The sequence below is a fragment of the Pelodiscus sinensis genome, chromosome 20, assembly GCF_052426305.1.
Source record: "Pelodiscus sinensis isolate ZL-2025 chromosome 20, ASM5242630v1, whole genome shotgun sequence".
NCBI lineage: Eukaryota > Metazoa > Chordata > Testudines > Trionychidae > Pelodiscus > Pelodiscus sinensis.
The window spans coordinates 24916124-24944091 of NC_143071.1; the positions used below are offsets into that span (position 1 = coordinate 24916124).

At 44.4% G+C, this 27968-nt stretch overlaps 1 protein-coding gene across 3 annotated transcripts; it reads right to left on the minus strand.

Annotated features, from left to right (window-relative positions):
• Positions 1 to 730: 730 nt before the first annotated feature.
• Positions 731 to 27404, minus strand: WDR45B (WD repeat domain 45B). Of its 3 annotated transcripts, XM_075903538.2 has the most exons (11): positions 27152 to 27404; positions 18993 to 19082; positions 17647 to 17721; positions 13786 to 13887; positions 11128 to 11215; positions 10517 to 10611; positions 8563 to 8753; positions 4892 to 4977; positions 4512 to 4613; positions 2707 to 2828; positions 731 to 2240 (listed from the first exon to the last, which is right to left on the minus strand). In XM_075903538.2, the coding sequence occupies exons 2-11, from the start codon at positions 19003 to 19005 to the stop codon at positions 2134 to 2136; spliced, it is 981 nt and encodes a 326-aa protein (XP_075759653.1). In that variant the 5' UTR covers positions 19006 to 19082; positions 27152 to 27404; the 3' UTR covers positions 731 to 2133. The 3 variants fall into 3 exon arrangements, with proteins under 3 accessions (XP_075759653.1, XP_075759652.1, XP_089628099.1); XM_075903537.2 differs by lacking the exon at positions 18993 to 19082 and having other exon boundaries at positions 27152 to 27402; XM_089771973.1 differs by lacking the exons at positions 18993 to 19082; positions 27152 to 27404 and adding an exon at positions 26676 to 26874.
• Between the last annotated feature and the right edge of the window lie 564 nt (positions 27405 to 27968).

Here is a 27968-nt window from a genome sequence, read left to right on the forward strand (position 1 = left end):
TGATGCAATTATGCAAATGAAGCATGGAAATTTCAAATCTGTGTTTCATTTGCAACTTCGCTCAGCTGCATCTGCATTCCTCTCTCAAGAGGAATGCAGTGTAGACATACCCTTGCTAAGCAGTGCCAGAGGTACTGCTTATGCACTGTCCAGCAAAGTTTAGTCTTTGATCCCAATGTGCTGTAAGAAAAGCAAATATTTTAGGTGCCCAGCTTGGCTTAACCATGAAAGCCTTGGGGAGCTTGAACCCAAGAAGGAATCTCACACAAAGTGGAAACTTGGTCACAGTGGGGGGAGATGGGTATACACTGCTCCAGTGCAGGGGTGGAATCTGGAAGGTATGGTCACTGCTAGCAAGAAAGAGCTGAGGGTGGGAGGGATAGGTGATTCCCCATATTGCATAGCATGTGCAGGGGGCGCCAGGCCAGGACTAAGGGGAAAAAGCTTCCAGCACTGGTGCATGAGGCAGGGATATTCCCATCCTACGGGCTGGACAGGAACAATCACTTCAAGAATACTTCACTTTAAAGCAAGGGCACAACAACTATTCTTGAGAAGCAAGTCTTTAGGATGGACTGTGTGTCTTCCAGAGGAAAAAATTGTGGCCTTAAAGAAGGCAGTCTAATAGGGAAGCATGCAACAATTCTAACTAAGAAATGTAATACTTTTGAAATCTGTGAAAAGGTGATTGTGTGTGTAAAGAGTTAATCCACTGAGTACCTTAAATGAATACAGCAAAATTAGTCATTTATTTAAAACAAACATTACAAATAGTGTGCAAAACAAATGATTACATACACATAAAAGCAACATGCAAACTTGACCACAAAATCTGCATAAAAAGTTACTCCTTAGTCTATTACTAGATGCTAAAGAAAAGTTTGCTAAATTTGAGATTTAGCTGCAAATTAGCTAAAGAGTGAACTGGACTTTAATTTTGAAGCATTTGTGACATTAAAGCTAAGGCATTGTATGAATATGCATCATGTAATTAGTGCTAGTGTTCTATTTATCACCTTTTTAAAAAATGGTATGTGCCTTATTTCCAAAAATTAGTGATATATGTAGTTGCCCAAAGAGGAGAAGGGGGAACAGATGATGGATGCAAGTCAGTTGATTGGTCGACCCAGCTGCACCTAGCTGATGCTTCAAAAACCCTTTGCAGATTGAGTCATAACGAGGTGGTGTATTTCACAGCACCTGCTTTAGACTGTAGGCTAAGTGACCTGGAAAGCCACTGTGAAGCAGAGTCTACATTTTAGAAGCAATCCAATGCAACTTAAATTTTTCCTGGAATGGATGTTTCATTACAGAAGTAGTAGCCTCCCCTTGAAACATGACCTTCATTTGCCACAGCATCCTCTGCAATTTCCTTTATATGCTGAGTAGTGGTTAGTCACAACACCAGTACCTAAAATGTGCCTTTGTATCTAATATATAGAGTTTGGCACTACTGAAAGGTACATTAGTGCTTGTAGTTAATTCAGTTTACCCAAGAACCTCCCTGTGTGCATGACAATCTAGGACCACGAGACAACTGCACCACACTCTAGAACAGGGCAAGTGCAGTTCAGATTGGGTTATTCTAGCCACCTGTGTCTTCCTCTTCCCTTCTACATAAGAGGGAAATAAATGCCACCTGTTCAAGGCAAGCTGCTGGTAGAACAATTCTAGTTACCTTCTCTTTCCACAGTCATTTCCTGCCCCACAGAGAGGTTCAGTGGAAGTGATGCAATATGCCAAATAAATGTACAGTCTTTCCTGAAGTTTGTAGAAAATGCCTCAAATACATAGTAGGCACTCATCATCTGCACTCTACATTTCACAGTTTAAAGGAGACCCTGTAGGCACAAGCTATTGAAAGCCATTTCTTGAAAACTGAAGAGTTGACAAACCCACAGGGGTTTCCTCCCCTCCCCCACCCAACCCCCCACTAACATTGAAGAAATAGCATATGAGTTTAACATAAGCTGTGATGTAGAGGACTTCTGCCTGTTTGGCTCAGGGAGGGTCCAGGCTTCTCAATGAGGTCTGTTATACATCTTGATCAGTATTGGACATACCTACCCACTCCTCCTAAAGAAGCAGAACCAAGGTAGTACTTTGACCCAAACTTTTTCTTCCTCAGTTTAGTCAAAGCTTGTCATCAGTCATTTCTAGAAACTGAGCATAGACATCCCTTGAACATTCCCCTTTTTGGTTGAATAAGAATTTGTAGTAGCTACCATCTGCACATATTGCTGAAACAAAGAGACATATTGGGTAAGTGTTACAGATCAAATAGCACATCACCACATTACTCAGTGAGCACCTTTTCAGAAGCTCACTGTTCTCAGACCTCTAGGGGACAAGTCTGGGCAAAGTTACTTTGCTGTTTAGCATAAACATCTTAATCATGGCAAGGAGACATGTAGTTTCCCTCAATGGCCACAATATCGGTCATACGCCCTACTTCTCATCAGCACAGATCCAATGGGATGCTGCAGGCCTGGTCCAGCATAAAGATTTGCTTGTTCACTTTTCCAGGCTGCATGGTCTGTGGTCATGGTCACTGTGATCCCTCCCTCGGACACAAGCCACAGTGTCTTGTCTTATTCTTTACAGTATTAAAAATAATCAGATCAAAAAAAAACTGGTCACTCGGGGAAGAGTATGCCAGAGCTTGCTTTTTGAAACAGAACCCTTGGGGAAGTTCAGATGACTTACCTATGACAGCATTTGGCTCTGTTCCAAAGGCACAAATGCATGGAGAGCCCGAGGGAACCTGAAATTTGGAAAAGCTCCATTTGGAACTGAAGTATTTGGGGAGGAAGCTGGCTGAGGCCAAACTGAAAGAAAAAAAAAAAAGAAAAGAAGAGAAGAGAAGAGATGTACATAAGAGCCACCACAAAGACTCAGGTGCCACCTCCTTGATTGTTATGGTACAGAGCCAAAGACAGACCTGTACCACAGCAGAGTCGGTGTGACGACACGTTGGGGTTCCCCCGCCTCCTGCACCCCCGGAATGGCACAAACAGACTCCACCAGCCAGTAGAATAGAGGTGGTTTAGTGCTTCTCCAGCATACAGCACAGCACAGATGTCATCAGGTTACAGGGCAGGCCTAGGATGCCTCAGCCCCCCTGGATATGGGGGGGGGCTCAGCTCCTAAACCCCCCAACCTGTTGCTGAGGCTGCTTCCTCCATCCTCCCAGACAGAAACTAAACTAACTCTCCTCCAGCCCTGCCCCCCAGCCAGGGCAGCATTCACCTTCCTTTGTTCCTCTCCATGGGGGTTAGCTGGTCAGACCGGTTGAGAGATCCCTTTGCATAATGACACATCCCTGTCCTTCTGGGCTGTGATACCGGCGGCAGCCAGTGGGGTTACCACAGACCCATAGAAACCAGCAAGTTCCCCCCCCCCGACTACGTCACAGTCGGTCTAAAAAATGGAATGTCAGAAACACAATGAGGTCTACTAGGGACTTCACTAGTACACTAGGATTTTATCTGGAAAGGACTGGCACCATTGTTTAAAACAATAAGTAGTCCTGTGGCACCTTAGAGACTAACAAATGTAGTATGGGTTTGTGGGCACAACCCACTTTAGAGGAGATGATCATAGAATACCAGGACTGGAAGGGACCTCGAGAGTCCAGTCCCCTGCCCTCATGGCAGGACCAAATACTGTCTGGACCATCCCTGATAGACATTTATCTAACCTACTCTTAAATATCTCCAGAGATGGAGATTCCACAATCGCCCTGGGCAATTTATTCCAGTGTCTGACTACCCTGACAGTTAGGAACTTTTTCCTAATGTCCAACCTAAACCTCCCTTGCTGCAGTTTAAGCCCATTGCTTCTTGTCTTATCCTCAGAGGCCAAGATGAACAAGTTTTCTCCCTCCTCCTTATGACACCCTTTTAGATATCTGAAAACTGCTATCATGTCCCCCCTCAATCTTCTTTTTTTTCCTAAACTAAACAAACCCAATTCCTTCAGTCTTCCCTCACAGGTCATGTTCTCTAGACCTTTAATCATTCTTGTTGCTCTTCTCTGGACCCTCTCCAATTTCTCCACATCTTTCTTGAAATGTGGAGCCCAGAACTGGACACAATACTCCAACTGAGGCCTAACCAGAGCAGAGTAGAGCGGAAGAATGACTTCTCGGGTCTTGCTCACAACACACCTGTTAATGCAGCCCAGAATCATGTTTGCTTTCTTTGCAACAGCATCACACTGCTGACTCATATTCAGCTTGTGGTCCTCTCTGATAGATCTTGAGACAATTGTATGTTAGGAGGCAGCAGAACACAGAGGTACAGGGTTTGCCTCTTACTTTTTTCAATCAAATATATCAGTGTTTACTCTTCAGTGTCAGTGAACTAAGTTTGTCTCGTTAATTGCTACTATGGAAAAAAGCAGCTTCATTTTGGAGACAGGAGAATGTTACTAGCATGTGTTTAATGCCAACCATTAAAACCCCAAAACAATCTCAGACCAGTAGGCTTAGAAAATAGATGAAGGCCTACCTAGACTGCTTGTTCCTTTTGGGGTCTTCTGCAGCAAAAATATGTACTGTGCCATGGTCACTTGATACACAAATTAGAGAAGCATCCTGATTGAAGTTAATGCTGTAGAGAAATAATTGCAACAGATTTTTATTTAGCTTTCATACATGGTAGTAGCTTGATTGTTAAGGTGTATATGTATTGCATTTAACCCAGAATTAGTCAGGCAGAACAAACAAACACTTAGCATTTCAAACCCTAATTAGGCTTGTGCACACAGCCTGAATTTTAAAAAGGGACCTTGTGCCTTTGCCACAAATAACCAAAGGGAAGATTTTTGGCTCAGCACAAAGACCCATCAAAAGATGGATAAAGCATATTACTTGGAGAAATAAGCTCACCAGTAGATATTAGCTGCTTGAGAACCTCTTCGCAACTCCTGAATTAAATGTCCTGATGAAGTATCAAATATTCTTATGAGGGTCCCCTGGAAAAAGTAATGAAACATTTTTATTAGTAAAGATGGAAGAAAACTTTATCCTGTATTGTAAAGCATTGAAAGCACATCACATGTGATTCCTAACACACTAACAATACCCTGGTAAGAGTATCAAATCCTAGCTGACTTGAGTGCAGATTACTTTAATCCCATTATGAACTAGGAGGATTCCTTACTAAGATTATGCTTAAGATTCGAAAGCACTGGGGTCTGTCACACCTCTGGTTTTATTTTACCAGCACGATGCCTGGTTTGCTCAATGTCAGCAAAACTATTTAGCAGTGTACAAATGGCCAGCTGAAACACTGAAACATTCATGATGGTTTATGGAAACATGTTTCCAGTAACCAGTGCAAATATGCTAAAGCGTCAATTTTTCATATTCAGAATTCATCCTCGTCACTATTCTGGATAATTCTTCGTTAAACCAAGATGGGACAGCATAAAGCAGGATAACCCACTAAGTTACTTTGTTAGAATCTTCTGGAGGGATTCCCTAAGTACTGAAGTCTAACCTACATGTTTCTCTCACCACCTAGCATCAGGCAATCCCCATTGCAAAGCATTATCTTATTTCAGTGAACCAAGACACCCAATAAGACAAACTGCACTCCCCCAGAACATCAAACCAACCTAATAGCTTCGACAGGAAAATAAGCCTGGCAAATAGGATGGGAACTGGCATCTTGAATTTAGTAAAGTTTTTGATAGTGTCTCATATGACCTTCTCAAAAAACAAATTAGGGAAACACAACCCAGACAAAGTTACTATTAGGTGGGGTGCATATCTGATTGGATAACCATTCCCAGAGAGTAGTTATCAATGGTTCACCGTCATTCTGGAAGGGCCTGTTGTGTGGGGTCTGCTGGCATCAGTTGTTGATCTGGCTATGTTCAAGACAGTCATCAGTGATTTAGATAATGGCAGAGAGTACATTTAAAGCTGTGGACAGCACCAAGCTGCGATGGGCTGTAAGTGCTTTGGAGGTTAGGATTAAAATTCAAAATGAGCTGGACCAGCGATGGGCAACCAAGGCTCATAAGTGGCCCTCTGCCTCAGTGGGCCACAAGATTCAGTCATGTGCACTAACCGTGGCTCCAAGAATAAGACTGAAATATTCAGCATTCCATTTATTTAACACAAGTAGAAATGTTTTGATCATTTTATATTACTAGAACTATCAATTTCAACCACCACACAAACATTTGCACTTACTTTAATATATCAAATCCCTGCCCAGCCTCTTCTTTGCCTTCTCTCCTATGCACATCCCATCCCAGCTCCTCCCCACCCCTCCCAGTACTTCCAGAGAACCATAAATCAGATGATTCATGGCGTTCAAGCTGGGGGGGGGGGAAAATGGGGCACAAATCAGCTGATGGGCATTCAGAAGTGCTGGGAGAAGGAGGCGGCAAGTGTGGGGGCCCTCAGAGCATGAGAGATGTGGGGGAAGTGGGCTGAGAGAGGGTACACAGGCTGCACATGGAATCCCGATGGGCCACATGCAGCCCTAGGCCACAGGTTGTCCACCACTGATCTGGACAAAACTGAAGAAATGGTCTGAAGGAAATCAGATGAGATTGGATTTAATCATTTTTTTTAATTTAATATTAATTTAGGAAAGGCTCTGCCAGTTTTTAGCATTTGGTGCTACTGGAACATACATGAATATAGCCAAGATTCTAAAGAGACAAGCTCTCAAACCCTATTTCACTTAAACCCTATACATGAGGCCTCTTACCAGGTGCTCTGTCTTGATTTTTTTCCACTCTGCTCTTCAAAATGGCAAATATAAAGAGCAGCCCCATCCACAAATGAGCAGAGATATGACAGAAAATGTGCAACCAATGTATTCAAGAAGAGAAACGTATGGGTAGGATCCTAGGTCTGTATTTAGCAGCCTATAAGAGAGAGATTTGAGTTCCTAAGCAAGTCTGGAACATGGAAATCAACATTTTTTGAAAATCTCATCCCTTAGATCAGGGCTGGGAACCTTTTTTGGGGTCAAGGCCCACTGACCCACAGGGAGGAAAAAAAAATAAAAATCAAATCAGTTGGGGGCTGCATGCAAGTGAGAAGCAAAAAACCAAAACGCTCACCGATGTGGTCCCTGGCCAAGAAGGAGAAAGACACTCCCCACATTCCCCTCCAACACCAGAGCCTAGTCGGGCCCAGGCTAGTAGATTGTGTGTGCTCCAGTCCCTCAGTAGGCATGGGCTCCCCAATGCTAGGAGGGGAGCCATGAACCTCGGGGCTGGATCCAAGCAAGCTGCCTTACATGCCTCACTTAGAGCTAGGGTCCCAACTTTAAGCTTCTATTTTTGAAAATGTTGCCCCTGCAAAGTTAGAGCTATACACTAGCATCTGGTGAAACAGACATTCCTTGGCATTAGCACATGAAAAGGAGTCCAGTTGAAATCTGCCTCCACTTTCCTCTCATACTGGCTGACTTTAGAAAGCTTTTGAAGCTTCATTGATTCAGGAGTAAAAGTCCAATTGACTTTGAGTGGAAACTATTCCATGTCACAGGTGCTTTGGAAAACTGCATAGAAAAGTTATGTAAAGAAAGTGATCAGCTGTTAACTAGTAAAGTTATTCTGATTGTGATACCAATATTAAAGCAGGATAGACAAACAGGTTTATAGTCCTCCAGTCCTAGAAGTTAGAAGGGCTTGACATTGAAATGGTAACTGTCCTCAAGAGCAGAGTCCATGCCAATGAAAATCCACTAATAGCCGTATGGTAGTAGCATTTCAATTATGCCACTCCAAAGAGTTAGGAAGAGCTGGAAAATGGTTTCTAATCATGGTTTTCAAGCTTTATGCATTCACCAACATTTCAATGTGTTCCTCAATCTGAAGGTAAAAATGAAGTTCAACCGAAGCCAACAAAGACTGGATAATAGAGCAGCCTGCTTTCCAGAAGTGAACTTAAGTTAAATAAACTTAAACAACAGATGGTCTGGTAGCACTTTGTAGAACAACAAACCATGTGGATGGTATCATGAGCTTTCGTGGGCACAGCCCACTTCTTCAGATGACCAAGCTACCAGACCATTTGTTGTGTTTTAAGTTTATCCTGTACAGACTAACTCAGTTACCCCCTGAAGCTTAAGTTAAATAGTTCGACCAGCTACAGGTGTGTATGTCCATGTACAAGATAGGTAGGGATAGTGGAGGATGACAATTTTCTGTAGCTTTAGGCTCAGTAAACCCATGAATTCCTTGGAAGTAAAGAAAGAAGCCAGTATAGTAAAAGCCTGTTCTTGGTTCAAGATAACGGGACTTAATTTGAGTACATCCACTGGGTTTACTGGATGAAGTAATGCCCCAGTTCAGGGTAGCCAGAGAGCTGCCAGACCTCTAGGGAAGTATCCAGTTTTGCTTAGTTAGCAGTAAAGATCAATGGGAAAAATTAGGGGTGTTTAAGTGTTAAGTTTCTGGAACTAGGTTCCTTAAGATAGTTTTCCAGTAGTTACAGTGTAACAAGCCTTTGTGCCGCTAATACTAGGACCATACAGTATACTCATTAAATATAGCCACAGATGATAGAACATTGGATTATTTGCTTACTTTTTCTGATGCTGTTGCAATTCTTGTTCCCTGCAGGTTTAAAGCTATACAGCTCAAGATTCCTTCATGAGCTGGTATATCTACAGGAGGCTTTTCTGTATTAGCCAGATCCACTATCTGCACATGCCCGGTATGCGTTCCAGGGAATGCAAGAAGGGAATTATTACTATTTGGACAGAGAACACAGAGACCTATAAACAATTGACAAAGAAAAAGCAATTTATTTTCAAAAAACTAACCACATAACACCCAAACACATAGTAACTCTTACCATACTCCTCATGCAATGAGGAGTAAGGTTAATTCGAGGGAAGGGTTTTGGATCGGACTACTGCGTCTACACGCAGCGAGTTAATTCGGGCGACCGGCCGCGAATATGCTAATCAAGCATGGGATATTTAAATCCAGCGCTTCATTAGCAACTTCGGTATGCTTCATTTGCCTCCCTAGTTTGAACTAGGGGGGCAAGTGTAGACATACCCTCCGTCAGGTCAGAATCCTTTCCTGCACTCATACCCCCTATCAGACCCTGCACCCCAATCCCCTGTCCCAGGTCACAACTCCCTCACACCATTCACCCTCTCCTACACCCAAGCTCCTTTCTACAACCAACCTGTCCTAGACCCCACAGCTCCTCCATAGAAAAAGTGACAACTTGCCAAAATCTTGGTGTGGTTCCTCTCCCCTCCCCCGTCCCCCCCCCCCCCCCGTCTCCCCCCCAATCAAAAATTACACCCCTGATGTACAAGCAAATATTGCAGGGAGGGGATTACAAAGGAGCATTGCAAATTTACAGAGCTTGATCTGTGAGACTGCAGTTCATTCCACAGTGCAATCAGGATAGTCCATGTCTATGAATCAATATTTCCTGCAAGTAGCTTTCTAGGTCTGCTGTATGAGCTATCATAAAGTGGTCCAAAGCCCAAAGAAAACATCACTTTGCCACAATTTAAAAACAGGGTAACAAAATATATTTTTAGAATAAAAGCTGAAGTCGGAGAAACAAAATTAGCTTCAACTACTTATTAGCTCAGAGGGCCAAAAAATTATAGTCAGAAGCTTTCACCTTTTGAAGGTGCTGTACAGTTTCCTTACAGGATGAGGACTGAGAGGTCAGATATAGAAGAATCACTTTGTGGGGGTAAAAAGTGTTTACCCACAAGTGATAAGTTCTTATTTTTCTGTGCAAGTTCATTTGAGATTACAGTCACGGTCTCATTTTATCCACAAAATTGTTATTGGGGGAAGTCTAGTGCACTGAAGGAGTTGCATCACATGTTGTGACAGGTATTATGTAGGACCCCTGGATCTCGAAAGGTATGTTGATCATTGTAACAGTGGAGCTATGTCTGTTGTTCTGGCAGGGTCAGGTGCTGCTTTGAGTTGGTGTGTCCTGGTCTGCCGAGGTTGGGGATTGTTTGAAGGCCAGTACAGAGGGTTCAGGAAAGATTTATTTCAGGATGTGGTCCCCATCAAGTATGGGCTGTAACTGCTTAATGATACCCACGTGGGTTCCGGTGGGGTGGCAGGCGACAACTGGGGTTGTGCAGTCAGGTGGGACGGGAGGGGCTTATTTTCATATTGTGTGAGCGTGTATTTGTGTAGCCTGTTCCATGATGTGATCAATTGCTGTCTCTTTAGTAGACTTATCCTTGGTCGTCAGTATTCTGCTCTAGAAAAAAAACCCACATTCATTTGCAGAGGGCACAGATTTGTAACTTTACAAATGCCATGCAGAAAAAAAAAAAAGGGCAGCACCATCTTTCTTTGGTTTGCCAAAGCATCATCATCATCCCACAAGGGTAAAACTGTAAAATTCCAAAACGAGTCACTGTAAAGTGAACAAGAAAGCAAGGAATTTGAACTAAGTAATGGAATGGTAAAGTGTGACTAAAGAATAGTAACCAAGGCCACTAAAGAACACCTACCTTCCCCCACTTTGTTCACCACTAACCTTTAGGGTTGTAGCAGGTTTCAAAAACGTGCAACTGGTGGGGATTGTGTGTGAATGTAAAAACTTTGATCATGGAATCCAAAACTACCACAATTCTGAAAGAGATAAAAAGGAAACTCACAATCAAGAGCAGGGAATGGAGACAGACACTAATGCATAATTATTTCATTTGTACAGTGTCTTCAACATTAATTAGATTCTTACACTTTCTTACACCCCCCCCCACCCCCCAAACCAATGGTAACTGCAGTTCCTGAAAAAAAACACTGTCACAGCTGTGAGTTAACATGACAGATAAAACAGATGCAACAAGACAAAGCCAGCTCTTCACAAATTCAAGCACAGGTTCCTGCCACAGATCAACAAATCACAGGAACATTCTTCTGTACATGGCAAAGCAGATAAGTGTCCATGGAAGAAGCTATGCACCAACTATTTGAACTCTGATGACCTCATCCTTTTAAATGGACAAACTTCTAAGTAGATTTCCAGTTGCAGACTTGTGCTTTAAAGAATTTCCTTCCACGTACCGCTAAGAAACTTTCAAGAATACTTCTACATGTAGCAGACAAATAATGCCTTGCACATTGAATAATTTCACTCATACCTACCTATCTCTTCGCAATTTAACTGCTTTAACTTCTGTTGAAAATTCTATTTCAATCACAGTCTTCTTTTTCAGATCATCCCAGATCATCACTAAAATGATGGAAAAGATCCCATCAGAACAGTAGTAATCTTTCATTTCAGATTTCTAAGAAGTTGTACACAATCTCTTTCTAATTAGAAAGCACTTATAAAAGTTTGATAAAGTGACAAAGATATTTGTTGGACACTAGTCCTGATTTTGTATTCAGCCTGAACTTACAGCACTGTTACTTCCCTACCCCACCCCCAACAGAAGCACAATTGTAAAGTTATTACAGGTTACACCTTTAAAATCTGGGACTCTGGTCAAGCAACATTTGTGGTCCAGCAGGATAGAAAGTGAATATAACTAATTGAAATCAGAGGATTTATGTAGCCAGATTAATTATGGAAATGAAATGCAAACTAGACACAAGGGCAAGAGTGACAAGTGATCAACCCGCCCCCATTGCAAAAGCTACCAAGAGAGACAGTACCTCCAGCACAAAAGTGAATTGCTTCAATAGGAAATGAAAGAACTTCCACTGACTCAAACCACTCCCAGGAAAATTTCCAATATCACCAGGATTGACTGAACTGTAAAACCCTTACTACAAGAAATCTGTGGAGATTTCCCCCTTCCCCCCAAGTCATCTCAGACAGACTTTCAAATGGATACAATGTACAGTAAACTTCCGATAATCCAGCACCTTTAGGACCCAGGGGGTGCCGGATTATCAGATGTGCTGGACTATCAGAAGGGGGGGGCTATGAGGAGTCTGGAGTAGAGTGGGAGGGGATGCCACCCCAGACCCCTCATAGCCCCCCCCTTACGATAGTCCGGCTCTGCCCTAGGCGTCCCTGATTCAGCTGCTGCTGGTCAGTTTCAGCAGCAGCTGAATCGGGGATGCCTGCAATAGAGCAGCTGGGGTGCTGCCGGGTTGGTCCCGCAGCGCTGAGGGGTGGCACTACGGCACCAACCCAGCAGCACTCCAGCTGCTCTTGGGGATGCCTGGGACAGAGCAGCTGGGGTACTGCCCGGTTGGTCCCGTAGCGCTGCCCCTCGGGGCTGCAGGACCAACCCGGCAGCACCCAAGCTGCTCTTGGGGACCCCTGGGGCAGAGCAGCTGGGGTCCTGCCGGGTTGGTCCCGCAGCGCTGATGGGCGGCGCTACGAGACCAGCCCCACAGCACCCCAGCTGCTCTGCCCCAGGCATCCAGATTCAGCCTGCTGGTGAAACTGACGCTGCTGGTCAGTTTCAGCAGCGGCTGAAACCTGTCGCCTGGGGCAAAGCAGCTGGGGTGCTGCCGGGTTGGTCCCGCAGCCCGGAGGGGCAGCGCTATGAGACCAACCCGGCAGCACCCCAGCTGCTCTGCTCCCGGCTTCCCCGATCCAGCTGCTGGTCAGTTTCAGCAGCAGCTGAATGGGGGAAGCCTGTCCGGCTGCCCCAGCACTTCCGGGTTCCTGATGGTGCCGGACCATCAGGAGTCCCAGAGCATTGGATGCCGGACTAATGGAGTTTTACTGTATTTGAGAAACTTAGCAGATTTACCAGTCACTAGCCAAACTTGTAGCCCTGCCTGGTTTCGTTTCCAGTTTTGCATGGCGGACATGAAGGTCTGAGTGCTGACAGAGTCAAATGCAAGTATTCCTTCCTACAGCTTCTCTCCAACAGCTGTTTGCAAGGGAAGTCCAGGCAGTCTTCAGTCCCCACTGATCAACTCCTCCCCCTTCCTCCCAGGCAGGCTCACTACTTGCCCTGGTTCCATGCAACTCCTGGAAATGGCCACCCAGTCTCTGAAGCTCCTAGGCACATGGGCAGCCAGGTAGGCTCTGTGAACTGCCCCCACTTGGATGCCAACTCCACATCTTCCACTGGCAGGGAACCACAACCAATGGGAGCTGTGGAGGCAGTGCCTGAAGGCTCAAAACAGCATATGGGACTTCACCTAGGGACCAAAGGAACCTGGCAGCTGCTGTCTAGGACATGTGGTAAACACCGTCAGGACACACCACAAACCTTCTCCAACCCAGAGTTCCCTCCTGCACCCAAACTCCCTCCAAGAGCCTGCCGCCTCAGGCAAAGCCCTCACCCTCCTCCTGCATCCCAACCCCCTACTCCAGCCCAGTGAAACAGAGTGAGGATGAGGGAGAGCGAGTGACAGGAGGAGATGGGTGGGTGGAGGAGGGGCAGGGGTCAGAGAAGGGACAAGACAGAAGGTACCTAAAAACGTTTAAATAAAAATGAGGGTCCTCAGGTTGCCAATGTTTGAGAACCACTGCCTCAATAGGAATTTTCTAACATTTATTTTCAACATGTATCTTGGCAAACAGTGAGCAAGCCATTACCCAACTAAAATGATGTAGAAAGAGCCACAAATATTCCAAAGTAAGTGTGGCAGAAGAAGAGTCTAGTATTCAGACAGAATTCAGCCCTGGCACAAGGATGCACAATTTCCACTGGCTCAAGAAAATACATCTCATGCAAACTTAAATACTAAAGTCATTTTAAGTAGGCTACAACATACAAAGGCTATACACAGACTTGCTGGATTTTATTTATTTATATAAATAGTTTTAGATTTAGCAGAGATGCCAGAAACACATTTATGAAATCTGCTCCTTACTGCTCAATACAGTACCTTTGTTAGGTGGATATTTTGGTTTTTTTCCTCCACCAACTAATGCTAAATAGTTGCACCGAAATAACATTTCAACATGGCCAATGCCTCCTTCTAGAAATTCTGTAAAACGAAAAAGGAAATCTGTAAATATACACAGCTCTTAATTTCACAGCAGAATGGGTCTAAGCATTGCAATGTTTTCTTTGTTATACCAACTATGACATGTTAGTGTTTTTTATAGAAGTGCAAAATATGGTTCAGATCAAACCCATGTTAAGAGGCCTTTTACTGCCTTGCCACAAGAAAGGTGTGTCAGTATAGGATTAAGACTACTCGCAGTTATCTGGACTATGGAAAGAGTGTGTGGACATCTCCTCCGGTCCGAACTGGATTCTACAAGAATCAGAAGAGTGATTACTCTTTGCTATAATTAAAAGTTTTTTCAGAAGTAGCCACAAGTTACAGGCAGTCCCCGGGTTACGTACAAGATAGGGACTGTAGTTTGTTCTTAAGTTGAATCTGTATGTAAGTCGGAACTGGCGTCCAGATTCAGCCGCTGCTGACACTGACCAGCGGCTGACTACAGGAAGCCCGAGGCAGAGTTGCTCTGCCCTGGGCTTCCTGGAATCAGCCGCTGATCAGTTTCAACAGTGGCTGAATCTGGACGCCAGTTCCGACTTAAGTTGAATCTGTATGTAAGTCGGAACTGGCGTCCCCAAGTCAGCCACTGTTGAAACTGATCAGCGGCTGATTCCAGGAAGCCCGGGGCAGAGCAACTCTGCCTTGGGCTTCCTGTAGTCAGCCGCTGGTCAGTTTCAGCAGTGGCTGATTTGGGGACGCCTGGGGCAGAGCTGCTGCCGGGTTGGTCCAGTAGCGCCCAGAGCGGTGCTGCGGGACCAACCGGCAGCGCCCCAGCTGCTCTACCCCAGGCGTCCCGAGAAAAGCCTGGTCTGCGGGGGGGGGGGGGGGGGGGGGAGGGGCACTAGCTGAACAGGGAGTCCCCCCCCCCAGCAGAACAGGGAGTCGCAGGCAGCGGGACCGAGACGTGCTGCGGTCCCGCCGCCCCGGTCCTCCGCCCAGACACGCCACAATCCCGCCGCCCGGGTCCTCCGCGGCTTTGCTCCGCGTCTCCCTGGTCTGCTGGGGGGGGGGGGGGGCTGCTGCCCGCATGCTCTGCGGCTTTGCTCCGCGTCAACCTGGTCTGCTGGGGGGGGATTTCCCCCCAGCAGACCAGGGAGCAGCTTTTCTCGCCCTGGAGGACGCGGGTGGCGGGACCATGGTGCATCTGGGCGTCCCACCGCTCCCATCCTCTGGGGCGAGAAAAGCCCCGTTCGTAACATAAGTCGGATCCGCGTAACTCGGGGACTGCCTGTACATCAATTAATTTAAAAAAAAAAAAAAAAAACACACAGGAGGTTTCTCCCCACAAATGGATACTTTAAGTATACTTTTTAAAATGGAAAACAAGCAGTTACTCATTTATGGTATGTATGTAGCTTATTGATCCCATTAAAATTAGTTTTTTTTTTGCGGTATGTTAACACTTCTTGCAGGCAACAAGAAAGTGTTTAGGAGGGATTTTGAGTGAGAAAAGTGGCAGTTTAGTATACTTGGATTATGTCGACATGCCATGTTTATGGGCAGTACTGGAAAAAAGCAAAGGGGATGAGGCATTGGAAATGGTGGGAGAGTTGAGACAGGTGCCTTTTACTTCTGATTTTCCTCTCCATTTATGCAACTAAACTAGAAGACTGTATTCTAGTCAGTTTTGTTTTTTGGGTCTCAAGCTCTACCATCCTTCATGGGCAAAATGGAGCAGTTCATACATCTCACTCCACACAGCGAGCTCTGTGGTCACAAATGAGCTGGGAAACATTATCTGGCATATAGTAGGGTATGTGCTCCATCAGGATCTTGGCCAGAATTTGATATTGGCCAGGATGCCAGTACAGCATGCAGAACAATGGGGTTGGGGGAGAACATGCTCTGAAGATGAACCAATGTGCACGGTCATCTGGAGCTTCTTTGTGGCATTCACTTTTATCCCCACACAACCATGAACCAGCTGGACTAGGAAATAATGAATACTTGGAACCCCAGAGCTAGGTCCAGTGGGAAGGTGCTTTTAGCTAAAAGTGTCATTTGGGTATCCAAGAGGAGGAGTCCAGAATGACACTTTAGTGCAGCACTCCGAGATACCAGGGAACCGGAATGATGGCACTGTTAAAGGTTAATGGAAAAGTAGGACAGCTCCTATGCTAGAGGGCTGTATGAAAACAGTGTTGGAGTGAATGCAATTCAAATGTACAGATGCCGAGAAGCATATGCCACCAACAAGGCCTTCATGGCAGGAGGTTCAAGAAAGACTCCTTTGGAAGTCTTGAAGGGGAATGAGAAGCAGAATGCCTGGTTTCAGAGAGGGGAAAAAGTTTTAGAAGCTAGGTGGTCATAAAGACAGTGAGCTTTCTGAAGGCAGAGCTGGAATTCCAGACATAGCAGAAAAAGGAGAAGGCTAGGGGTGGAACAAATTAAATGTAGACCCTGAGGGATGGAAAGCAAAATACTCAGCAGGGAATGCGATTAAGATAGATGTCACTAGCAATTAGGAGTTACACCCCTCTTAGGGCAGCTAAAGGATGTGCGCACTAAGGATGTTAAGGAACAGGTAGTTGGCTAATCGTCTAGATGATGCAATTTGTATTGATTACACAATTAGTCGATAAGTCAATAAGGGGAGGCACTCTGCAGAGCCACAGCGGGGGTAGCTCCCAGAGCCAGTGCAAACCAGGACCGAGCAGTCTAGGTCCTGCAGCCCCGTTTGCGGCAGCCTAGGATGGCTGCAGGCAGAGGCTGCTCCAGTAGCAATTCCTGCCTGGACAACCATATCCACAGGGGTGGGGAGCGGCTCCCCCACTGTTTCCTCCCCTCCCAATGAACAGGGGCTGTTGCCGGACCAGGCTCCCCACTGCTGCTGCCTCCAATACAGAAGCAGCAAGTGGGGGGTGGAGGGGAGCGAGTAGTTGAATACTCAAAGTGGGCACATTCTTTTGGCATCCCCATATTCCTCTTGGTGAGAGGAATGAGGGATGTTCCGAAAGAGGAAGCTTTTCTGAAATTTGGCCCTGTGTATATGGGCCAAGTTTCAGAAAAGCCTTTTTCCACTTTTTTTTTCCCTCCAGAAGAGATCTGCAGTGTAGACATAGCCAGAAAGCAGTGAGGCTCTTAGGAAACCTGCAATCAAATGAAGGACTATAGAAGGAGAAGGGGTTATTTCTGAGTTACAGAAAACACTGCCATTCCTCTCAGAACTGATACAGCCTGGTTCATTCCACTGGTTAAAATAGATTTCACATGTTTGTCAAGTTTTATCCTTGAGCAAAGCTATATATAAACTTTAACAGAACCACCAAAGCAGTTTTTACATGACAGGATAGGGCAGAAAAAGCCCAGCACTTGATGTGGAGCTCTACTTTTTTTTTTAAAATAACCACACACACAACACAGCCCAACTTGTAGTTTAGGCTGTGACTTTAGAGAGCTACCCGAGTTCTTTCTGTAACCTACACTTACAATGTAATTCTGACGGCCCCTCTAGTAACCAGGGCACAGAGGTTTCAGTCTGATACTTGCTTTGAACCTACATACCAGAGTGTCAGTAGAGGCAGTAGAGGACAACCAGAAGTTAAACTGCAGATCTAGAAGTGGCATGAAAGAGACTCCCTTTGGATCTGGTTTAGCCTCTCTTGTCTAGAAGAAATGTCACTGGACCAGGGTTCAATTCAGGAAGAAACTAACCCAGGCAAGAGTGCTGTAGAGAAGACTAGTAGACGGGACTTTCAAAAACAGACCTAGCATAGAAAGTGATACAATCTCTCTCACCTTGTTTCTCCTTTTCTTTAAGAGGATCTGCATTATAAACTCTAAATCCATTTTCCATCCCACATGCAAAGCACCCTAAAACAAAAATGAAAAAAAAAGCATTAATTATGAAGCACAGGCAACAAAGAATAAGTCAGAGGGGTTGGGGGTCACTATTCAAGAACTTTAGTGTCAATTAAATTTATTTCAAGAACAAGGCTGTACATCTTTATTAGTTCAAAACGGAAAACCTAAGTTGATTTTTAAACTTTGTTTCAAGGTTAGATGTTCCCGGTGGTCTTTTTAAATAAGTGGTGAAGAAATACTGAAAATTAAAAGTGTTATTGTATCACATAGGAGGCAGTTTGATAAATATATATATATATATATATATATCAAAACTAGGGAGAAGGACATCATAATTTTGGTAAATTCTTATAGGATCTTACACTCTCCAGTAACAGCTAGCACAGAAGTCTCCTTTTAGTACAAAAAGTGAGAAATCCTATTTCAAATATTCAGATTCCTTATTAAAACTTTGCTACGTTGTCTAACATGTTTGTTCCTGAAATAGGTGGGAATAGTTCTTTATATCGACCATATTCTTAAGTCCCTTTCAGGATAACATAGAAAGAAGTCCATCAGTTGCAATTAACTGTGGAGAACTGGAGAAACGGATGACCAGAATTGGGCTATGCAGATCTCTTAGACGAGGAGGAAGAGAAATGCCTTTTTAATGTATTCCTTCAATCTCTGTGCCAGAGTTCCACGACTGTTTTATCTGCTTTACAAATTAGTAAACACTAATGGTGCTACTTATCACAAGTAAGCAGTGAGTTATACCACTGGCCAATATTGGCCTAAGGCAGAATACTTTAGAAACATTAACCAGCATCGAGAAAAAAATAATTTGAAGAGGCGTTGCCACCAGCTACCCAAATAGAACACAGTTATTTAATTACATGCATTTTAACATCCTTACCTAAACAGTATACTTGGATTGAAGTTTCTGGGAAACTCCATTTGAACTCACAGGATTTGTGCATATGACAGATTTTTATGAGCTTGTGTTGCCTAGGAGAAGGCAGGTGCAAGATGCACATTACTGAGGGTAAGTCTGGAACTGGGAATTTGTTGATGTTGCTCTGCATGTAAAGCAAGAGTATCTCCAGCCACAGCTCTTGTACAGTATAGTGGAAGTAGCATGGGGGGGGGGGGGAAGAAGGGAGAACAGCTGCTCAATAGACTGAACCCCAGGTAAGATGACATATCTACTCCAAAAATAAGAAAAACAAGAGTCTTGTCAGGCTCTGTGTCAAACCACAGATTAATAGCCATAAAACTATAATAAAAACCTCACTTCATACCTTCCTTCTCCATCCTGCCAGACTATTTGCTCAGCTCCCTATGACAGTGAAGCATCTGCATGGTGCCAAGGATATTCAGAATCTTGTGACCTAGTATCATGAATTATATACTGAGAACATTCTAAGATGGTCATATCTGATGACACACAGACCCTGAAAAACCACACGCATTCAACATTATTTTTCCTGAAATTTAACTAGCTTGTGTCAAACTATCAATTTCAGGAAAATCACTTGTTCAGGATTGCCAGCATTCTGTATTTGCATACATGGACCTTCCAGGTTAGCAGCAGTTAAGACAGTAGTTGAGAAATCCCTACCCCTCTCACAGAATTTTAAAATAATCCAATAGCTTAAAAGTTTGAGGGCAAGGAGATAGAGGAAAATTACATTAGAAATTTGTGCTGAGAACCTTAAAGAATCCAGTGATTTAACAATTCATTCTCTTTTCCTCTTTTTTATTGCCATTTTATTTGAAGACAGAATTTCTTCTCAAATATGACCATATGCCAACTAGATTAGTTGGAAGCAAACCATCCTACTACACACAGGATGCAAGTTTGGGAGTGTCCTTAGGATTCCTGCTGACTGAGGTCATGGAAAACAGTTACAGCAGGTGCACTCCTATTTATGTCAATAAGTGCTTTACCACTGATTTCCAATAGGTATAGTATCAGGCTTTTATTCTGCAAGCAATAGTCAGCAGACCCCTGAGGCAACATGAACAGCTACCTCTACACCTGTTTTCAGTCCTACAAAAGTCATCTCCCAAGAACAGAAGAGAAAGGCCAATGGCTTTCTTCACTGGTCCAGATGTACTAGTTTGTTGAGCACAACTCCATGCTAAGCTTTGAGATTTCTGCTTGGCCCAGTTTCTAAAAAAGTTCCCTATATACGTGTGGAAAAGGGCAAAAAGTTAATAAAAGAGACTTTGATGGATAAGAAGATTAAAGATGCCTATAATATGTTGTACTGAGAGGCTTCTAGTCATGCTCAAACCACAGCTTCATTTTGTCACACCATTTCTTTGTCAGCTCAATGTATACTGCAAATTAAAGACCTATGGTATTCCATGAGCTGCAACAGAGATAATAGACTAATATTTTCTAGTCTGAGTCCCATTGGGTAGATAGAAAGATTAACCTAGATAATCTATACAGAAGTTTCTGGAACCCCATAAAATTAGGTCACTCATTCATGAAATATTGGAACTCATTTACAAAACTTTTCTTAAACATTGCACAAATGAGAGAGAAGAACCCCAATCTAACAACATTCAGTTGCAGTGCTCATTTGATACACCTCCTAGCCAAACCCTTCAATGTTCCAGAAGTGAAGGCTAAGGTTGTTGGAATTGCAAAATGCTTCCATAACAATTAGGGATGTGATCATGTAAACAGTTAACCAATGAGTCTGGGCTAATCTGTTAACCTTCACATTTACATACAACCCCTCCCCCCACAACCACCCTGCTGCCTCTCAAAACATAGGCAGCAGGGTGGTGGAGGGGGGAGCCAGCTTTTAAACCAGCTTTTCCAGACTTCCGCCTTCCCCCCTCACCCATACTGCTGCCTCTAATACAGCAGAGGAGGAGAAGGGGGTGGGGGGGGGGAGGGCAGCTCTCATGAAGTCTCCGCCTCCTTCTCTCTCCCCATGTAAATGTGAAACTGATGAAGTTTTCAGCAGTTACAGGTTTAACACATTTTAAACCCTAGTAACAACAACTTTGCAGCAACTGCTCTGAAAAAAGCAGGAGGAACCAAGCTAACTCTCCCACAAGACATGTGATGGAGCTCAGGAGGAGACTGTTTTGAGCACTATAATCAAAACTGGCCTAATCTGATGACCGTTTGTGAACAAAATCATGGAAAAAAAAACCCAGATGGCACTGTCACAGCCAAAGTTCAACATTGGGCTTAGAGAAATGTGGAACACACACACGGAGTACTCTGAAGCCTATTTCTGTAGCCCTGAACAAAACATAGGGAAATAGCGGTTTTATTGTTGATACTGTTGAAATCTGGAAGGAAATGAGTGAAATCTTAAGAGAAAATGCAGGTACAGAGTTCAATTACAAGTATTAAAAAAATCCCAAATGAGATAAGCTCTATTATCAATACTTGATAACAGGTCAAACCTTAACTGAAGAAGAGGAGCTGGCTATGACATGGGCATCCAGCAATCATTCCTCCATAATGCCAACAATAATAAACTTAAGAGGTAAGGGGGACCCATTCAAGAAATGTGTTTGCTGATGTTTTTTTTAAAAAAAAAAAAAAAAAAAAAAGGTCACACGACTGACCTGGTGGAAGTCAGTGGGCACATCTGCACTAGGAAATTATTTTGGAATAACTTATTTTGGGAGTTATTGTTTTGAAATAACTATTTCAAAACAGCACATCCACTCAACAAGGAAGCTTCAAAATTTGTCCAAGGCAGGTTCCCTTAATGTGGATGCGCTACCTCAAATTAGAGCCCCTGGGAGTAATTACTTTGAATGATTCTGGGGAGTAGTTATTTCGAAATAACAGCAGTGGAGTGTCCCTACTAAAGTTATTTTGAAATAGCAATTTCAAAATAAGCATTATTCCTTGTGGAAAGCAGGAGTTATTTCGAAATAACCAGCCCCTTCTTTCAAAATAACGGGCTTGGTAGTGTGTAGAGAAGGGCTTAAGCACTTGGATTCATAGACTGATGAAATGATAATCTCACTTAACAGCAATAGTGTCTTCTGCTGGGGTTGAAAGAATATTTTCTTCCTTTGGACTAATCCATGCCAAAGTGAGAAATTATTTGGGATCTGAAAAAGCAGAAAAAGCTTGTTTTTCCTCTTCCAGGCAAAACAAAAAGGCAAATGAAGGTGAAGACGAATGAGTTAGCTGCAGAAGCCAATCATGTTGATCTGGTTGACACAGTTAAAATAGTTTTAGCTGTGAAATCTACTATAAAACAATGTTAATGAAAACAAACCTGTTTTTAAAATAACGTGAATGTTTAACTCAAAATTCACATGCTTTTTTTGTTAAAATGTTTGCTTTTGAAAAAAAAAAAAATCCAGATTACATAATGTTGTTTTTGTTAAATAAAATAATTTAAATATCTGTCTGGTTATATTCTTCTCCTGATACAGCATAGCAAGAAAAATCCTCCAAATATTAATCGATTAACTTGTTGAATTGTAGACAGTTCACCTCCCAATGACTTCATAATTATCTGCTTCAATTACCTTTGTTAAATGAAATAACCACTCTCTCATTTTCTCATATAGTTGTACAACTAATCTGAAAAGTTTTAAACAGTGACTTTTATTTTTAAAAGTGTACAGTGTGTCCCTTCTAAAAATGAAACCAACATCCAAGCTGAAGAATACATATTAAGGTCATACTAACCAACAAGAATACACTTTTATGTAGAAAACTATGATTAAATGGAGTCTTCCTGACTAGTGATTTAAACCAAATCCACCCTGACTTTGAGATCTTTGGACAGAAAATACTATAGAAGATATCAAACTTCAGATGAATAAAACTTTGACCAAAAAAAAGTTTGTTGTGAAGTACTTGATAACACTTAACCTTTCCTGTGCGATAATGAACCTTCAGTGCAGAGCTAAACAATATTTAAAAAACAAAACAAAATGCCACACACATAAAAAAACCCAGTAGTAATGTTCCTTAAAGGAATAAAAGGAAAACATGGATCTGATACTGCAGGCCAAACACACCAGTCAGCTATGTCTGCACTACAGAGTTGTCGGAAAAACATCTGTTTTCTTTAAAAAAAAAATTAAAAAAACACCACTCACCACACTCCCTACACTTATGTCCACACTGCAATCACATTCTTTTTTTGGGGTGGGGGGGGGGGGGTGGGAATGGGGGTGAGGGGAGGGAGTATCTTGAAAGAACAGAGGAATTTTTCCAACATTGGTAAACCTCTTTCTACAAGGAAGATGCCTTTTTCCAAAAGAGCTCTTTTGGAAAAAGACATGTGGGTATAGGAAAGAGGGAGTTTTTGAAAGAAGAGGCCTCAGGAAAAAGCACAGGTGCCCTGGAGGCCATTCCATCCATAGTAATCACAGCTTAAAATGTGAGGTGTCCACACTGAATGGATGCTGCTATCTTTCAAAAAAAGATCACTTTTTCAATGCGCTTTGGCATGCGAACGCTCTCTTTTGGAAGAAGTTTTCAGAAGATCTTTTCCGGAAAAGCTTCTTCCAAAAGAAGCCTCATAGAAGTAAGGTATTTTCTAGTCCTATTAGATCATCCCATCTTCCTGTGATTACAGCATTGGTTATTCTTGAGTTAAGAAATTAGGTTATTGCAAAATTACATCCAGGCACCCACACTAAGTTTCAGCAGTCCAGTGACTCACGTTTCTATTTTTGGTTAGAAGGAAATCTGCACTTCCATTTTGATACTATTAGATGTACATTCACAATAAGAAGGAAAAATAATAAGATAAGCAGTTAACAACTGCTATAACATATTTTACTTCTGAGGCTATTTTTTAAAGTACAGGATGAACTTTTCTAGTTCAGCACCCTCGGGATCTAACCGGTGCTGAACCAAAGAATTTGTTGAACTAGGGGAGGTCAATATCGTCTAGCAGCATTACCAACATTGCCACTGGGCTCTTATACATTTAGGGGTAAATTAGAGATAAAACAGCAGCAAGGAGCTCTAAGAGCCAGGACTGGTGACTATAAATAAACTTTATGGGACCACAGGAAACCTGGCCATATCCATGATAAGTGGACATCTGGCTAATTAAAATCATGCCAGACTACAGATATTGCTGGACTAGAGAGGTTCAGCCTGTACAAATATACCACTTAACTGGAAATAGTATAGTAGCTTGCAAACAGAACTTCTGTCACTTTCTTTACCTATATAACTAGTGGACTGTTTAAACTTGCCTGTTAATTTAGAATAGATACTTAATGCAGTTAAGGTAAGTTTCTGAGCTGAGGAGCTATCTTCTTGAAGTCTGTACAACTCCTTTGGACATACTGGTGTGCAGGGCTCGAACTGCTGCACTGTCCGGCAATCTGCGCATGCGCAGATCGCCCGAACCCGGCTCTTCCGGGTTGCAATCTACTTGCCACAGGCGAGTAGATTGTATTATCTGTCGAGCCCTGCTGGTGTGTTAACAGAATTAAATAATGCTCATAATCAGGGGCATCAATTCAGACAAATACAGAGGGTGTTAGCAAAGTTGGGTCAGCATATACAGCCTCTTCCCGATTTATGAACCAGTTACGGACCAAGCAATTGGTCATAACTCGGTTTGTTCGTAAGTCGGACCTCATAGAGTTACATGTGACCGAGCTGTTCATAAGCACGGATCGCATTCGTAACTCGGGGTCCACCATTTACGACAGCTTCAGTCGTAACTGCAAACAGTCGTAAGTCGACCGTTTGCAACTCGGGGACCGGCTGTACAACATTTGCTGCTGCAAATGACATCACTAAATGATATCTAGGCAATTATTTCTTGTCTAATTATAGCATTTCCCCCCATGATAGCAGTGGGGAAGTCTAAGCCACCCCTACTTTCCTGAGCGGGAATGACAAATCCATTTGGCATACATGTCATTCTGGAAACAATGAGAGTCACAAGCACAACAATTTTTAATTCTAAACTAAGGACATGATGCTGAGATGGGCAGAATCTTGTAGCACTCGCTATAAGGCCCATACACCAAGGGTATATTTAGACTGCATCCCTCTGTCGGCAGAGGGATGCAGATTAGGAAGGTCGACATTGCAAATGAGGCAGGGATTTAAATATCCCACGCCTAATTAGCATAAAAATGGCCACCATGTTTTGCCGACTCAGCACTGTGTCAGCAAAAAGCAGCAGTTTAGCGGGGGATCTGTCGAGAAAGAAAGCCTTCTTCAACAAATCCCTGTCTAGACTGCCGTTTTTTGCCAACAAAGTGCTGAGTTGGCAAAACGCGGCATCCATTTTTATGCAAGTTAGGCGTGGGATATTTAAACCCCTGCCTCATTTGCAATGTCGACCTGCTTAATCTGCATCCCTCTGCCGACAGAGGGATGCAGTCTAGACATACCCCTAGTTACTCCTCATTAGCAGTTACACAAACAGAATAAATACCAAAGCTAATCTCTGTCTAAATATACAGTTTGAAACGGTGCACTCCCAAAACCAAGTAGCCCACACTAACCACTATTGTAAGTTATTTTTCCCCCCAGCCAATATGGTAGCTCAAACATATCAAAGGTGCAGTTTCCTTTAAAAACAGAAAAAAGAAAAAAAAAAAAACACATTCGTTCTCACTGGCTATTAAAAAGCACAAAAACAGTTTTATCGGGAATAAGATTTAAATAGAAAAAGTTAGCTTCAACTTTGTCTTAAATTTATTTCCTCACACTTTGGAAGAAAAAGTTTTGGTACTCATCCACAAGTCTTCCACTCCTCCCCCAGCGCAAGAAAGAGTTTTATTAAAAAGACTGATATTGTGTACAAAATAATCCTGCTGTACACATGTGCACTGTTTCTTATAATAGATTCTATAAAGGAGATTTTTCAAAGGCATTAAGGAGCAGCAATGCTACCACAAGTCAATGAGTGTTGGGTATGTCACTTTTACTGATGCCTTTAAAAATCTCCCTCCCCTTCCCTGAGAAAGGAGTGCCAAACATAGGACTTGAAGCTGTAATTAGTTTCCTCCATTATCCCAGCCAATGGACTCTAGATATCATTAGATAGACTAAAACACTACTGATTGTCAGCATGTTTTAGCCATGATTTAAAGTACGGTTCTTCAAAGGCAGCCAGCCATCAAGGACTTTCCCTTTGGCCACAGCCTCTTGGGCCCCATTCCCCTTGGCTGCCAGCAGAGGTTGGGCCCTGTCCACCAGTGGAGACACAAAAGCTAGAGGACCAGGCAGTTCACCTTCCCAGGGCTGGTAGGGTCAGGCTTCAGCCCATGGGTGGCAGGCTTGATTCCCTGGCTGCAGGGTGGCTGGCTCTGGCCCCAAGATCTCACTTCCCTCCCCATCAATTCTGGCCTCCACTATCTCATTCAAGGTTTAATTTGTCCCCAGGCTCACCTGGGCTGAGTAAGTATGCAGTGAAAAGTAATATTTGTCAACCTAACTTTTTATAGCAGACTTAGTAACCAAAAAAGCAAAAGATTTAAGAAAAAAAGAATATTTGAAGCACCTTATTTGTATTTCTATTCTGTTTAGGGCCTGTAAAAAAAAAAATAGAGCCAACTATACGTTATTTTTATTTTTGAATCTGCAGAAAAATCCCACAAATAAATTAAGGTTTTGGTATGTGTATATTTATTTGTTTTCCCCTCAAGTTAATTAAGTATTTTTTTTTAAATTGTCAGATTAGCCACCAGCAAGAGTTGGTGGCTGCAATCTGAGGCACCAAGCAAATCTTCACTAATTTGTACAAGATAAAAATGTTTATTTTGAAGTGACACAGGCACATTTGGGAAATTACTTCCTCTGTGAATTTCAGAAGAACCATCTTTAATTTTAAACCAGAAAATTAAGGCCATGTAAAAAGTTGTGTTACAACTTAAATATCTTCCACTTCAATGAATCGTTATTTTTAGTTGCTGAAATTTTAAAAAGAACCTGAATTTCAGAGAGTGCCAAGGACTGACCTACTAAACAGCAATGACACCCCAAAATCACTAACCGCTTTTTAAAATTCTGATCAGACTGTGGCTCCAAAGCATTTGTCTTAGACTGGATGGCTGCAAGGGACACAAGCGGAGGGCAAGGCACTGCAGACACAATACGGGACACCCCTCTAGATGAAGGGGCCCAACAGCTGCATCTTCACCGGTGTCCGGATGCGCAACCCCCCCGTCCCGTCCCCAAGAGCCCCGGCCCTGGCAGGCAGCGCCTCGAGCCGGGCCCGCCCCACCCCGAATCCCGGCAGTGAGCCCGGTCACAGCAGCCGCGTCCCAAGTCGGGACTCCCGGGGCCCCCGAAGCGGGGCGGGGCCCGGCCCCTCCGCCCAGCAACAGGTCGGGCGCCGCTTTGTCCCGCGGCGAAGCCCAGTCCCGCCCCAGCCGGGCGCTCGCGCGCGTCGCCCCAAACTTTCGGGGGGGGGGGGCAGAGGGGGCGGGGCGAGAACAAAGGCCGGGCCCTTCCCCCCCCGGCCCGCACCGTGGTCCTGGTTGAAGCCGGCGTAGAGCAGCCCGTTGCCGTGCGGGTTGGCCGGCAGCAGGTTCATGGCTCCTGCCGGATCCGGGGCGGCCCCGCGGCCTTTAAACCATCGCGGCCCCGGCCGGGCCCCGCCGCAGCCCAGACGCCGACACTCCCCGGGGCGGGCGGGCGCTGGGACAGGCCGGCGGCTGCTTCCGAGCCCGCCAGGCCGCGCTGCGAGCCAGAGACCATCCACCGCCAGGCGGGGAGCGCCGAGCAATCGAGCCGAGCCCGCCCCCTTCTCCGCAGCGGGGCAACCGCCCTGCGCCCGGACAGCGCCCAGCGCGCGCGAGGCGGGGTCCGATGCCCTGCCCCTCCCTGGGCTGACCGGGGGGGGGGGCGCTGCCTGCTCCCTGGATCTGGCTGGGGGGGGCGCTGCCTCCTCCCTGGATCTGGCCGGGGGGGGGGGCGCTGCCTCCTCCCTGGATCTGGCCGGCGGGGGGGCGCTGCCTCCTCCCTGGATCTGGCGGGGGGGCGCTGCCCCCTCCCTGGATCTGGCTGGGGGGGGCGCTGCCCCCTCCCTGGATCTGGCTGGGGGGGGGCGCTGCCCCCTCCCTGGATCTGGCCGGGGGGGGCGTGCCCCCTCCCTGGATCTGGCCGGGGGGGCCGTGCCCCCTACCTGGGCTGGCTTGCAGACCCGCTCCCCCTTGGCAAGCGGGGTGGGTCTGTTTGTTCTCCAGCCGCACCGGGATCAATGGTTTCCTTATGTAGCCTTATACTTACGTGGTCACATACTAATTTTTCCACAGAGACCCAGCCTCAATCAGCAGTCAGCATG

Excerpts from the sequence above, each read along its gene's own strand:
- WDR45B (XM_075903537.2), bottom strand. The coding sequence starts at position 27,218 with ATGAACCTGCTGCCGGCCAACCCGCACGGCAACGGGCTGCTCTACGCC. Across the intron at positions 8,754-10,516 it reads AACCTGCTACAACCCTAAAG|GTCTCTGTGTTCTCTGTCCA; the intron begins GTTAGTGGTGAA and ends AATTGTTTATAG. Across the intron at positions 4,614-4,891 it reads CAAGCAGCTAATATCTACTG|CATTAACTTCAATCAGGATG; the intron begins GTGAGCTTATTT and ends ATTTCTCTACAG.